The sequence below is a fragment of the Nyctereutes procyonoides genome, unplaced genomic scaffold (assembly GCF_905146905.1).
Source record: "Nyctereutes procyonoides isolate TBG_1078 unplaced genomic scaffold, NYPRO_anot_genome, whole genome shotgun sequence".
Classification (NCBI taxonomy): domain Eukaryota; kingdom Metazoa; phylum Chordata; class Mammalia; order Carnivora; family Canidae; genus Nyctereutes; species Nyctereutes procyonoides.
The window spans coordinates 45825977-45839526 of NW_026575024.1; the positions used below are offsets into that span (position 1 = coordinate 45825977).

Genomic DNA, 13550 nt, shown 5'->3' on the forward strand with positions numbered 1-13550 from the left:
AGTGGCATTTAAAATACAGTTAAGGTGGGCCGCCGGGGCTGCTGAAGGATCTCAAGATGGCTGGATGAAAACTTGCTCTAAAAACCATTGACTGGGTAGCTTTTGGGGAGATCATACCCCGAAGCCAGAAGGCCATTGCCAACTCCCTGAAATCCTGGAATGAGATGCTTACCTCCAGGTTGGCTACTCTTACTGAGAAACCACCTGCTATTGACTGGGCTTACTACAAGGCCAATGTGGCAAAGGCTGGCTTGACTTTGAGAAGAAGTTTAATGCCCTGAAGGTTCCTGTGGCAGAGGATAAATACACTGTCTAGGTGGGTGCTGAAGAAAAAGAAGATGTGAAAAGCTGTGCTGAGTTTTTGTCTCTCCCAAAGGCCAGGATTAAAGAATATGAAAAACAGCTGGAGAAGATGAAGAACAATTCCATTTGATCAGATGACTGTTGAGGACTTGAATGAAGTCTTCCCAGAAACCTAATTAGACAAGAAGAAGTATCCCTATTGGCCTCACAAGCCAATCGAAAATTTATAAACTTGAGTTGGGGAGAAAGCCCAGCCTTCATATTATAAACATTGAACATTAAAAATAGTGATATGGTGAAAAAAAAATAAAATAAAATACAGTCAAAAGTATAGGGAAATTACAAAGCTAGACTCTTTGGAAAATTTATTTAACACCAGTATAATAAGCCTGTATAGAAGTTATTTCTCTGTCAGCCATCCTTGAATAGTCTTTATTATCAGATTGTATAATTAGTTTGGGTTTTCTCAGGAAATGGTTATATAGTTCTGTATAAATTACTTTGTCCCTTATCTTATAATACTATATATATTCAGATATCTTTTTAGTGACAGTTTTTTCTGATAGATATTGATCTTTGAGACCTTATTGTCAAACTTGATTTTCTTCAATGGAGACCTCACATTTAGGTCTATTACTTTTAAATTATTTTTATAAGTCTTATATTTAAGTTTTTAAAATTTAGATGTTTCTTATTTTATTCTCGTAAAAGTTGCTCTTGGAGATACAATTGTTTGATCTTTATTCTTTCCTTATTTTCCTCCCAGCTAAAAGAAACAGTCTTGGAGGTGACGTCTTATTTGTGGGGAAACATCACCCACTTCACGACTTCATTTTAGAACTCTACCAGACAGGTTCCACGGAGGTATGATCTCTTTTTCCATAATGAAGTGCTTTTAGTGTGATTACTTGGTTAATTCATCAGAAATACATTGGTTAAGTTTTGATAAAATAGAAACAGATACACTGTTTTAATCTTTAAAAATCATTTAAAAAGTATAAAATTTTGTGGCATTAGGTCTATGTACAGGGTTGTGTAGCCATCACTGCTATCCACTTTCAGAACTTACTACTTCTCAAACAGAAACTGGATATCCCTTAACACATCTCCATTCTTCTTTCCCCTTATTTCTGGTAATCTGTCTTCCACTTTCTGTCTGTAAGAATTTACTTGTTCTTTGTAAGTGGAATCCTATAGTATTTGTCCTTTTACGTCTGATGTATTTTACTTAGCATAAGGTTTTCAAGGTTCATCCATGTTTTAGCATGCATCAGGACGTCATTCCATTTATGGCCTTTTCTTTATCCATTCATCTCTTGATAGAAACCTGGGTTGTTTCCTCCTCCTGGCTTTTAAGAATTATGCTACTTTGAGCATTGGTATATAGGTATATATGTGAGTTACTGCTTTCCATTCTTTTGGGTATATGATAAGGAATGCATTTTTCCGCAGCCAATGGATGTACCACCTGAACTATGTCATGGGATTCAAGGGAAGTTTTCGTTGGATGAAGAAGCTGTTCTTCCAGATCAGTAAGCATTCATTTATGCACATTGGGGTGGTTGGGAGGAAGTTTAGCTAGCATTTTTTCCTGGTTGCCTAAATGTTTTATTTTCTGGTAATAGTGAGAAAACAAAACAACCTGCTAGACTATAAAAAAGACTTGGGGTCAGAGCCTAGCTCTTCAGCCCGTGTATGTACAGGGGGCCCTGGGGGTCCCTAAAGCCCTTACAGGAGATCCATGAGGTCAAAACTATTTTCATAATAATACTAAGATGCTATTATATTATTTGCTTTTCTCATTCTCTTTCTCTCTTGAGTGTACAGTGGAGTTTTCCAGAAGCTGAATGTAGTGTGATAGCTATCTCAAGAGATTGAATCAGAAGCAGATAAGAGAATCCAGCTATTAAGATAGATATTAAGCCAGATATTAAAGAAATTTTCAAAAATGTAAGACAAAGACACTTCTCTTTTTTTTTGCTTTGTAAAAGTTTTTCATAAAAAATGCTATTTAATGTTAACATGTCATAGGTTTATTGTTATCTTTAAATTAGTATTTCAGAAATTTCTTAGTTTTAATTTTTAATAAGTAAATATTGATAGACATAACCGGTGTAACCAGGAGCTCTTTGAAGTCCTTGCTTTTTAGGACTGTTTTAAATGGGTTCTGAGATCAGAGTTTGGGAATTGCTAGTCAATTGTATCTTCTCTTTTCTAGATAATATTGGGTGGTTTTCCAAAGCAGTGACGCTATTTTGTAATTCTCTGGCAGTTTGTGAGAGATCTTGTTGCTTTACATTCTTGCAAGCCCTTGGAATTGTCATGACCTTAATTTTTGTCAATTTAATGGGTGTTTATTGGCACCTTGTGGCTTTCAGTTGCATTTCTCTGATTACTAGTGAAATTGAATGCCATATGGTATATTTATTGACCATTTGATTTTCCTCATTTATAAAGTACCTGTTTTATTCTTCTGTTATTTGTTCCCCCTGGGCACCTTTTTGGTTTGTTTGTATCCTTTACAAATTCTGACATGAGCTATTTGCCAATAATAGTTTTCTATTATTCCTTGTTAACAAGGAACAGGATTTTTTTTTTTTTTAAAAGACAGGATCTTTTTTTAAAGATATAATTGGTTATGTCATTTTTGTTGGTACATTTTAATGATTTCTCTTTCCTAAAGCAACATTTTAATTCCACTTATCCAAAAGGTTACAACTTACTCTCTTCTTTCCCTTTAGAATAGTATGTTCTCCTGTCCCCATGTTACGAGATCTGACACAAAACGCTGCAATCAGGTAAATCTTTCAAAATTCATGCCGTTGGACCAAAACACAGCTCTGAACTTGCAAATAAGTTTAAGATCTCTGAATCACAAGGAAATGGCAGCCATTATTCCACCAGGGCTTTGAGATTGGAGAGTCCCTGTGTTGCAGACCTCAGAACAGAGCCTCTTGACTTTAAATTATGTATATTGTTAAGGTTACTGATTTAACAAGCTTGCTTCTCTGCTTTCTGGTTTCCCCTGACAACATCTGATTCTTGCCGGATTAGGAGAGTGGGAGGTAGAAAGTAGGAGTTCCTAGGAGTAGTTTACTGTGTAGGAGCAAACAGACCTCTTTACCCCAGTGGCCCACACAGCTTATAATAATCTGTGTTATAACAGATGATTGTAATTATACTTAACAGGTGTGGCCCTGCAGAGTTTAAAAACAAAACTGTTACATATTGTAATTTTGGTTGAGATAGAAAGGAATTTGTAGAAATGTTTACCAACGATTATTATAAACTATATACAGGGCTAATTTCTGCTACCTGGAAGATGTACTTATATTTCATTTCTTGCCTGATGACAGCATTTTCTATATGTAAATATAATTGTTTAGAACACAGTACTCATTTGCCTAATTCTTGCATGTAATCACTAATCTCAACGACAGGGTTTATGTTACCGTTTTCTTAGACAAGACTAAGTTTTAGGCAGGACTAAGACAAACAGATCCTAGTAATTCAAGGATTTTGTAAAAGCCTGCTTGCCTTTTAGACTGTTCCTAAATCCTCCTTTCCCAGTCATACTTACTATTTCTCTTCTCTTGGGAAGTGTTTTAGATTTTATTTAGATCTTTTGTGTAAAGTGTAAGCATGTTAATTTTCCTCTCCTTAATAGATTCAGATAGCAGCTGCCACTTTAGAAAGGCTTTTATTTAAAGAAAACTGTGGTGAATTAGGAAAAATATTTCTAGATTACTTTTATTTATCTTAACACACATTTTTAAATCATATTTTTTTAAAAAAAGATTTTATTTTTATTTATTCATGAGAGACAGAGGGAAAGAGAGGCATAGACATGGGCAGAGGGAGAGGCAGGCTTCTTGCAGGGAGCCCGATATGGGACTTGATCCCGGAACTGGGATCACACCCTGGGCTGAAGGCAGGCACTCAATTGCTGAGCCACCCAGGCATCCCGTAAATCATCTTTACACATAATTTGTTCTGGTTCTTTTTCTTTGAACTCTTCTGTTAAGGGTGGGTAAGAATGGTGAGCCAAGCTCTTGGGCTCATCACATTCTGGTTTGGGCAGATCCAGTGAGGACACTATTGACCCTTGTGGTCTCTGCCTTGCAGTGGTGCTTTAGGCTAGTTAATCCCATTGATTCTGTCTTTGGATTGTCATATGCTTGTTTGTGCTTGTCACATGCAGTTTTTCTGCATGTTTTCAGAGGCCTTTCTGCCCAGCCCTCTAGAAGTAGTTAATTCTACTTAACTTCCTGATTAGGATAGAGAGACTTATCCAAGGGAGGAATTACAAAATTGACAAATTCTCTAGCTTCTTTCTGTTTGTATGGTGGTGTTACTGTTAGTTGGCTGCTTCTGATCCTGAAGAGGCCTTTGGTGTGATTTGATATCCACTGTGTTCATAAAATTACTAAGTTTATAAGACAAATCCCAGATCTAGGTACATAGTCAGTATGTGTTGAAAATAACCTCACAATAAAATTGATTTGCCTTAATTCTTTAGAGATTTGTGAAAGACCATTTTAACTTTTACCTTATGAGCTAATTTTCTTCTGAGGGATCAACTTTATCAGGTTGATCCAGTTTAGTGCAATTTTTGTGTGTTTATGTTTGTTTGGGGGCTTATTGTTCATCTCAGTGTTGTGTTTGTTTTATAAATGAAAATTTGAGAATGCAGGCCCTGGTGCCAATTGCTTGTTACTACTATTTTGACTACTGGCATTTTTTCCCTTGTCTGTTTGGATGCATCTGGTATTCCATCCCATATTTGAGAAGTTGTTTCTTCAGCTTGGGTTTAGGTGGGTTTTTCCCATCACATAAATCTTTAACCTGTAGTGTTAAAAAAAAGCATATGATAGAGGTTATTGAAGTGTTTAAGTTCCTAGAAGGACTCTTGGCGAAGTTTGGTCAGCTGTGACCCAGGAGATCTTTTCTTTTTAATTCTGATTCCATAAGTCAACGTATTAGTAACTTAATTTTGAATAGAACAGAACTATCTTCCTTAATTTTCCTAATCCTGCTCTTCACTATTGTAATTTTGCTTAGATATAATATCAGTAGACTGACTTTTTGTTGACTTTAAATATAGGAGCACCTGGATGGCTCAGTTGGTTAAGTGTCTGCCTTCAGCTTAGGCCATGATCTTAGGGTCCTGGGATCAAGCCCTGTGTCAGGCTCCCTGTTGAGCAGGGAGTCTGCTTCTTTCTCCCCCTCTGCCCTTCCCCCTGTTTGTGGATAGATAGATAGATAGATAGATAGATAGATAGATAGATAGATAGATATTTTTTTTAAGGCTTTAAATCTATAAAACCCCATATGATTTTAAAATTAAAGAGATGTTGTCTTCCCACTGCAGTGGCACAATTTTCTATTCATCTAGAGGAGTAGACCCCCACACCCTTTTGTTTTACCTTGGACTCAGTGTTCCAGACTTCTCTGTCCAGTGGTTCTTACCAGTTCTTGTTCATCTCCCCTCTCTGTCTCTGACCCTCCTGTTTTCCCAGTTGCTCAAACTTACGTTCTGCTTTCATATTATATACTTTGGCTTCTCATTCTGCATTAATCCCTAGATCTACACGACTCTTCTGGATTTTCTTTTTCCCAGTTGTTTTTTGTTTCCGGCTCTTCCCAGTGTACCTATTAGTAGTTTCTTTTTCTTTTTCTTCATTTTGTAGTTTCTTCTCCTGAATTACTATAATGATCTCCCAGGTAATTTATTTGATTTCACCTTCCCACCGGTCTACTGGCATATGCTATGGGGCTTATCTTTGTTAAACACTACCATTTCTCAGAAATTTTTGCTCTAGAGTGTCAGTGGAATTATAATTACACTTCCTTGTTTTTTCAAGGCCTACCATGGTTTGACAGAGCCAAAGCTCTGTGCCCGAATCCCCACAGTTCCTCAAGGACACCTACCTCCTCATTCAACCCAGCTTTTCTCATCAGTATCCTATTGACCTCTCTACCTTCCTTCCATTGTTTCAAATGCTCCTTCCTGTGTAGACTATCTTTCATAGCTTTTCTTCTCTTTAGAAAGATAATCTAGAATTTATGTACTCTTATATGTTATTTTCATCAGTAGCATTAAGTTTTTTTCCCCCCTCATAGCACCTGGCACAATTCTAAACCTGTGTAAAAGCCCAGGTGTTCATGGTGTCTAAGCCCAGTGTTTGCCAAAGTCTTCCAGGAGACCTTACTCCTTCAGAGAAGTGTTTGTCAGACTTTCTATTTATATTCACCTTTGGATGAATCAGGCAAGGGGTAGAATGTTTTATCCCTGTAAGGAGGTTGTTTTTTTTTTTTTAATGTGAATTTTTAATGTAACCATTATTGCAGTGTTTGTAAGACTTGTGGTTGCCAAGCAGATAACCTGAAATCAGAAGTCTAGAGGAAGTGTAATAAGAACAGTCACAGACTTGATGGTGAAAGCTCTTGGGAGGGCTTAATATCCACTGTCTGGTTAACCTCTTCTGATAGAATGTCAGCAAAGACATCTTAAGTCCTATAAACTCTTTAAGTGCTTTAAAATATCAGGTATATGAATCATGAAGTTTTTCCTACAAGGACAGTTTGCATTTGTATGCCGATTTAGCATTAATTATGGAATATATAAGGAAAAGGTAGGGTAAAAATATGTAACTTGATATTTGGAGTTTTCTGCTGTCTTTGTAAAGTGTACTAACACTCTTAAATAGTATTAGTACTTAAAATAGTGTTTCTAAGGATAATTCTTAAAGTGAATTGAGTTGGAAAGGGGTGTTGTACATTCCATTCCTTTTCGGTTGAGACTTTGCTGTAGTATTTTCTTCTTACTAATGGTGTCTAAAGTGCTACTTGTGATACAGATAAAAGCACTGCTCAGTTTTGTTACATTTTCAACCATGCTTAGGTTTACAATTTTTATATTTTGTCCTTGATGTGTTTGTGATGACAATTAGGTGATTAAAATCATGGAGAGGTTCCCTACCAAGGGAAGGATCTATTAGGCCACTCCTGGGTGTGCTGGTGTGGTGGATAGAAGCTTGTGCTGGGTGAGTCAGCCCTGTGCCACCTGGAAGAAGTGGTGAAAAATACTTGTGTTTATAGAGTTCGGTGAAGCTACATAAAGCAGTATACATCTAAACACAGTTCTCTCTCTCTCCCACACACACACACCCCACCCCACCCCATGGGGCCACCAGTTGAATGTATAAGCTGTTCTTTAGCTCATTTCCTCCTTGAAGGTGCTTCTGTCTTCATGGTACCACTTTCCCTCCCCCTGCCACTCTCTACAGTTAAACTCTTTTGATGGAAATTTGTCAAAGAGTAATCCATTTTTCTCCTTTATTATTTCTATTATTTTTATTTGTGTATTTTATTATAATAACATTTCTGTTATTTTAGTTCCTCTGTCTATAAGAATTTTAATTACTTACATAAATGAAAAAATGAGGGAACTTTAAAAGCTTGGATCTCAGTAAAGTTTTACTTTGGTACTTTGACTAATAGGTTCCCCTCTGGTTTATGTGTATCAGTTTTTGGAGAAGTTTGTTTAGGTTGTGACTGGTGTTTCACAATGGAAAAGTACAGTTGAGTTGTGCTTTAGCTTCTTTTGTTCTTTAATTTCTTTTTTTTTTTTTTTAAGATTTTATTTGTTTATTCATGAGAGACACAGGCAGAGGGAGAAGCAGGCTCCCCGCAAGGAGCCCAATGAGGGACTCAGTCCTGGACCCCGGGATCACTCCCTGAGCTGAAGGCAGACACTCAACCACTGAGCCACCCAGGTGTCCCTTGTTCTTTAATTTCTAAAAATAAAAGAGTTCTTATATATTTGTGGGAACAAATTACTTAAAAAAAAAAAAAGTCAGTGAAAGCTTAACTCCTTTTAGAAGAGAGTAAGTCTTCAAATTGTTCTTAAAGATCCAAGGGAAAAGAATGCTTTAATCTTTGAGATCAAAAATAGTATTGTTTATCCCTTCAGTAGTGATCTCCAAACTTATTTTTAGATGCTCTTTTTTCCATCTCCTAGTGAAGTATATAGATCATTCTGTTAAGTTTGATTTGGAGGGTAAATAGGGAAGATTTTGGAGATTTTTTTTCCTATTATCTTGGAATTTTTTTCCTTTTAGAATATGAGCATGAATGATGGAATTTTTTTTTAAGATTTTATTTATTTATTCATGACAGACACACAGAGGCAGAGAACGCAGGCAGAGGGAGAAGCAGGCTCCCTATGGGGAGCCCGATGTGGGACTCAGTCCCATGACTCCGGGATAACGACCTGAGCCAAAGGCAGATGCTCAATCACTAAACCACCCAGGTGCCTTGAATGATGGAATTTTTAGAGTAGTATTATAGAGGAACAATTGACATACAGTAAACTGCACATATTTCATAAATACATGGGTTTGTTTTCTCAAACACTGGTTCAGCTGTCTTATTAAATCTCTTACTATAACCATTGTCCTTCAGGAGAGATTATCCCTGTGAAGCTCTTTTGCCTGGGAAGTTGTTAGCTTGGCCACTTCCTGCATTTAGTTTCTGTCTTTCTGTACATGACTTTTTCATCCCAAGCCCTCACCTGAATATGATCTTCATTCCAGTTCTAGCCCTGCCATTTCATTTGCCTGCCCAGCATTCCCACCTCCAGCATGTATTGAAGGCTCTTGGGATACCTGGGTGGCTCAGTAGTTGAGCGTCTGCCTTCAGCTCAGGGCATGGTCCCAGAGTCCCAGGATTGAGTCCCACATTGGGCACCCTGCATGGAGCTTGCTTCTCCATCCACTGCCTATGTCTCTGCCTCTATCTCTGCGTCTCTCATGAATAAATAAATAAAATCTTTAAAAAAAAAGAAAAAAAGAAGGCTCTTGCGTAGACTGTGTTGATGTGTTGATGATCTTCTTTTGATTCTCTCCCTCTGCTCTCTTACACACTGCTGCCAGAAGGTTCTTTTTGAATTGCTTCCTTGATCGAGTTTACTCCCTCACTGACTGACTACCTGAAGCAACTTCACATTGTGGTCAGAAAGGACCTCTACAACATTAACCTAGTGCAACCAGCCTGTCTTACTGCCTGCTTCTGTTCACGGACTTGCTCGCTCCAGTCTAGCTCTTCTCACTAAGGTCCCACTTGGGAGTTAAGGCTTGAGAACTTGAGGTACCTGGGTGACTTGATTGAGCAACTAACTCTTGATCTCAGCTCAGATTTTGATCCTGAGGGTCATGAGTTTGGCTCCTGTGTCCTTAAGAATGGAACTAATTATAGATCTTCTTGGGAGAATTTGAGGATGCAATCACTCAGATCATTTGTATATGGCTTCTCTCCCAGATCCCCATCGAGAAGGCTGCTCCAATTAAACTGAGCTATTTCTTGGTCCTGGAACCCCTTTCTATGCCTTGGTTACATTTATTTCCTCTCCCATTCTATAACCAGTCCTGTCCCACTTCATATCATGGCCTCTTGGATGATGTTTTCCTTGGTCCCAGGTGAGAATCCTCTTCCCTCTCCCCCATACACACATGCTTTTATCCTACACTCACAAAGACTTGTGTGGAAGGAACGTGCACACACATACTGACTCAGCATCTTTCTGCGTTTGTTGTTGCCTCTTCTACTTACGAAAATGTTATTAAGTATTTCCTATTTCTTTTATCAGAAGGGGAGGCAGGCTTGATGCCTGGCCAGCATTTGTACCCCATTGCCCACCCTGAGACCATGTATGCTGTGAGAACTCTTAAAGTTTGATTAACTGCTGAAAAGCCCTGCTGACAAAAAAATAACTGCTTTGAGAGGTTCTAAGTTGCAAGTCTTGCTTTATTACTGATTTTTCTCTTTACTGTGTATCTGGAAGGCCCAAACAATCCCCTATACTTAACTACCATTTTCTCTGTCACCCTCTTAAACCTGTAACACTGTCCTAGCCACTTTTCCCAGCAGAGAACATTTGAGATAAAGATGGTTGCCAGTGAAGAGTGAGTTGTAAGAGGAATAAATTCAGTAAATGAAGTATTGTTCAGCTGCTCTTGAGCTCAGCATTTTTATTATAAATGAAGTTATTTTTGTGTACTTAAAATATACAGTTAAATCCCAGCACAATGAAAATAAGCCCTAATAATTTAAAGTGACAGTTTTTGAAGAGAAAAAAGCTATCTAAAATGTCAAATATATTTTATATGAAACCGTTTTCAACTGTAATCATGGAGGAATTTTAGAAAATATTTAAAAAGCACAAAGAAGGAAAGGAAGTGAAACAGTATCACTGATAACTTTTTGATGAATATATGTCTAGTCTGTTGTATATATGTATTTTCCCCATGTCAGTAGGTATTCGGTTACTAAATTTTTTTGAAATGTCACTTGAGGATTCCATTTTTAGGGAAACCATAGTTTCTTTGACCAGTCTACTATTATTCATACACTTAAGTTTTTTTCAGCAAAAATACAACTGTTGTGAGCATCCTTAGGTATAACCTAGTATAGATGTGAAGTTCTAGAAGAGACCTTGCTAGGTTGAAAGGAAAACTTACATACTTACCAGCCTTCGGGACACACAAATCCCACCAGAAAGGAAGCTTGACCCAGCTAATATAGTCTAAGTTTAAAGACTTATAAAATAAGCCTTTCTGTAGTTTTCAAATTGTGACTGTTCCTGATAAAAGAGAAACATTAAGAGAGTATAGTACAGGGTTCCAACTGGGAAATTTAATGTTTTTTCTCCTGGATTATTTGTGTATACTTTGTGATTTTGTTTCTAGTGGTGTTTTCATCTTTTCTTTCTTGAAACAAGAGCTAATTTTTCCTAAGATGCTTAGGGTAAGTCTTTGCCCTGCACTAAATAAAATGAATGGTGTTTTTTTTCTTCTTCTTCCTTTTTTTTTTTTTTTTTTTTGTTGTTATTATAAACCCCTTCCACCTGTCACCAGTATTCTGTTGTAATTTCTCAAGATTTGAGGCAGTGTCTGTTCTTCTCTCTAATCACCCACAGTTAGCTAGAGCATGACTTTTCCCACAGAGAAAGTTACATGAAGGCTGTGTACTACGGATTAGCAGCTGTTTGACAAAAAAGATTTGTCATTTGGCAAAACTATTGATTAAAATAATTTCTGGGCAGCCCGGGTGGCTCAGGGGTTTAGTGCCGGCTTCGGCCCAGGGCCTTATCCTGGAGACCCGGGATCGAGTCCCACGTCGGGCTCCCTGCATGGAGCCTGCTTCTCCCTCTGCCTCTCTCTCTCTCTCTCTCTCATTCTGTGTCTCTCATGAATGATAATAAAGAAATAAAATCTAAAATAAATAAATAATTTTAAAAAATTAAAAAAAAATAAAATAATTTCTGGAGAAGACTTCTGAATTTTGGTTACTCTTTTTAAACATGAAAAGTAACTCAATTTACATAATAGTTAAGCCATGGTCATATAATAAAGTCATGAAATGATATGTTGCTCTCTTCTAGTATTAATTTTAAGGACCCACAGTTTGCTGAAGACTACATTTTTAAAGCTGTAATGCTTCCAGGAGCAAGGTAACAATAATGCAGCTATAAAATATGAACTATCTAGTTTTATTTTGTATGAACAATGCATATCCCAATACACTAATTGTATTTTCAAATGGTCAGAAAACCAACACCAGTACTGAAACCTAGTGACTGGGAAAAGTCCAGCAATGGACGGCAGTGGAAGCCCCAACTTGGTTTTAATCGGGATCGGCGGCCTGTCCACTTGGATCAGGCTGCATTCAGGACTTTAGGGTGAGTGGTAGGTTGCTATCTTTTGTATATTTTGCTTTTTCTGAATCATTCATCAGCATTGTCAGTATTTATGCTACAAATACTTAAGAGACCACTAAATGCAATTCTTTGGCAAATATTTTAATGACTTTGATACTCTTACGCTCTTCATTTAAAAAATTCACTTCTGTTTCTTTGGTTTGTGTGTTGCTTAAGAATTCTGTTATTTTCTCCTAAAAGGTTTTCCTATCTTACTGACAGATATTTCAGAGGAATAAAACATATATACAATATATGATCAGTACATGCTGGTAACTCTGATCCAAATTCCTACTTCTTGGAATTTATCTTGAAAAAATAATTTTAGAGAAGCATAAAGTTACATGCCCAAATCTAGAGTGCATTATATTAGTAATAGTCAAATTAAATGAGAAGAATGGTTTAGTAAAATATGAAATGTCACCATGGTAAAGTACTCTATAGGGATACATACTATAATTATGAAGACTATGAAAAATATAGAGTAATGCAAGATATAGAGCAGTATGTATAGTGGTAGCCACAGCATGGGTCCTTGAGGGCAAAACTTGAAATATACAAAAAAAAAAAAAAAAAAGGTAGGCTCACCCTTTATATGAAGTAATTAATACTTAAATAATTATCAGTTAAGAATTTTGGTATGACTAACATGCTATCACCATTACCATTGGTACTGTTTTGAACTTTGTTAATTAAAATCTTGTAAGTTATTATCTTAATCATATTTAGTAGTAAAGAGACAACTAGCATTAATTTATATCAGTTTGGATGTGATGGATTTATCTATAAATTTTTTTCTGGTTGGTGGGGTCCTTTTACAGCCATGTTATGCCAAGAGGCTCAGGGGCTGGCGTTTATGGCAACGCTGCACCACCACCTGCAGCTTATCAAGGAAACTTATACAGGCCGCTGCTGAGAGGACAAGCCCAGATTCCAAAACTTATGTCAAGTAAGTTATTACAAGTTGATTATTTAACATGCTGAATTAAATATTAAATGGACTTAAAAACATAATAATTTAGAAGAACTATAAGCCTTTACTTCTCCATTCCTGGTTGTCTATTACTACCCCACCAAACCATGACAGTATGGCAGGGGAGATGCGACTATGGCAAGATGCTAAACATTTGTTAAATCTAAGGGTTATTTTACTAAGTTTCTTTCTAATTGTTTGAAATATTTCATGTAAATTAAATTAACAAAACAGAAGAGGCCACTCTGAGAAATCTTTTTAAACCAAGGTTGAAGTTGTCAGAGAAATACCAGATTAATGTGAAGATTGTTGGGAGGTATTTATGCTATGCACCTACTACTGTATTCATACTAATTAAGTTACAAACCCATTTTTTTATGGTGAAAAAATTTATATTAGATTTATAGCCAGCTGGACTCAGTTTAGATGATCCCAATCTGATCAAGATGTTGACCTTGACCACATCAGTGTCATAGAGCTGCTTCACAGCCTGTTTGATCTGGTGCTTATTGGCCT

The 13550-nt window shown here is 36.9% G+C and overlaps 1 protein-coding gene across 1 annotated transcript in view; it reads left to right on the forward strand.

Moving 5' to 3' along the window:
* Positions 1-13550, forward strand: part of XRN2 (5'-3' exoribonuclease 2) — a 93964-nt gene that overhangs the window by 59839 nt on the left and 20575 nt on the right. Inside the window, exons 22-27 of the mRNA XM_055299885.1 lie at positions 1070-1167; positions 1756-1835; positions 3045-3101; positions 11747-11815; positions 11912-12043; positions 12883-13010. Coding sequence (XP_055155860.1) covers positions 1070-1167; positions 1756-1835; positions 3045-3101; positions 11747-11815; positions 11912-12043; positions 12883-13010 — 564 coding nt within the window. The remainder of the gene's footprint in view (positions 1-1069; positions 1168-1755; positions 1836-3044; positions 3102-11746; positions 11816-11911; positions 12044-12882; positions 13011-13550) is intronic.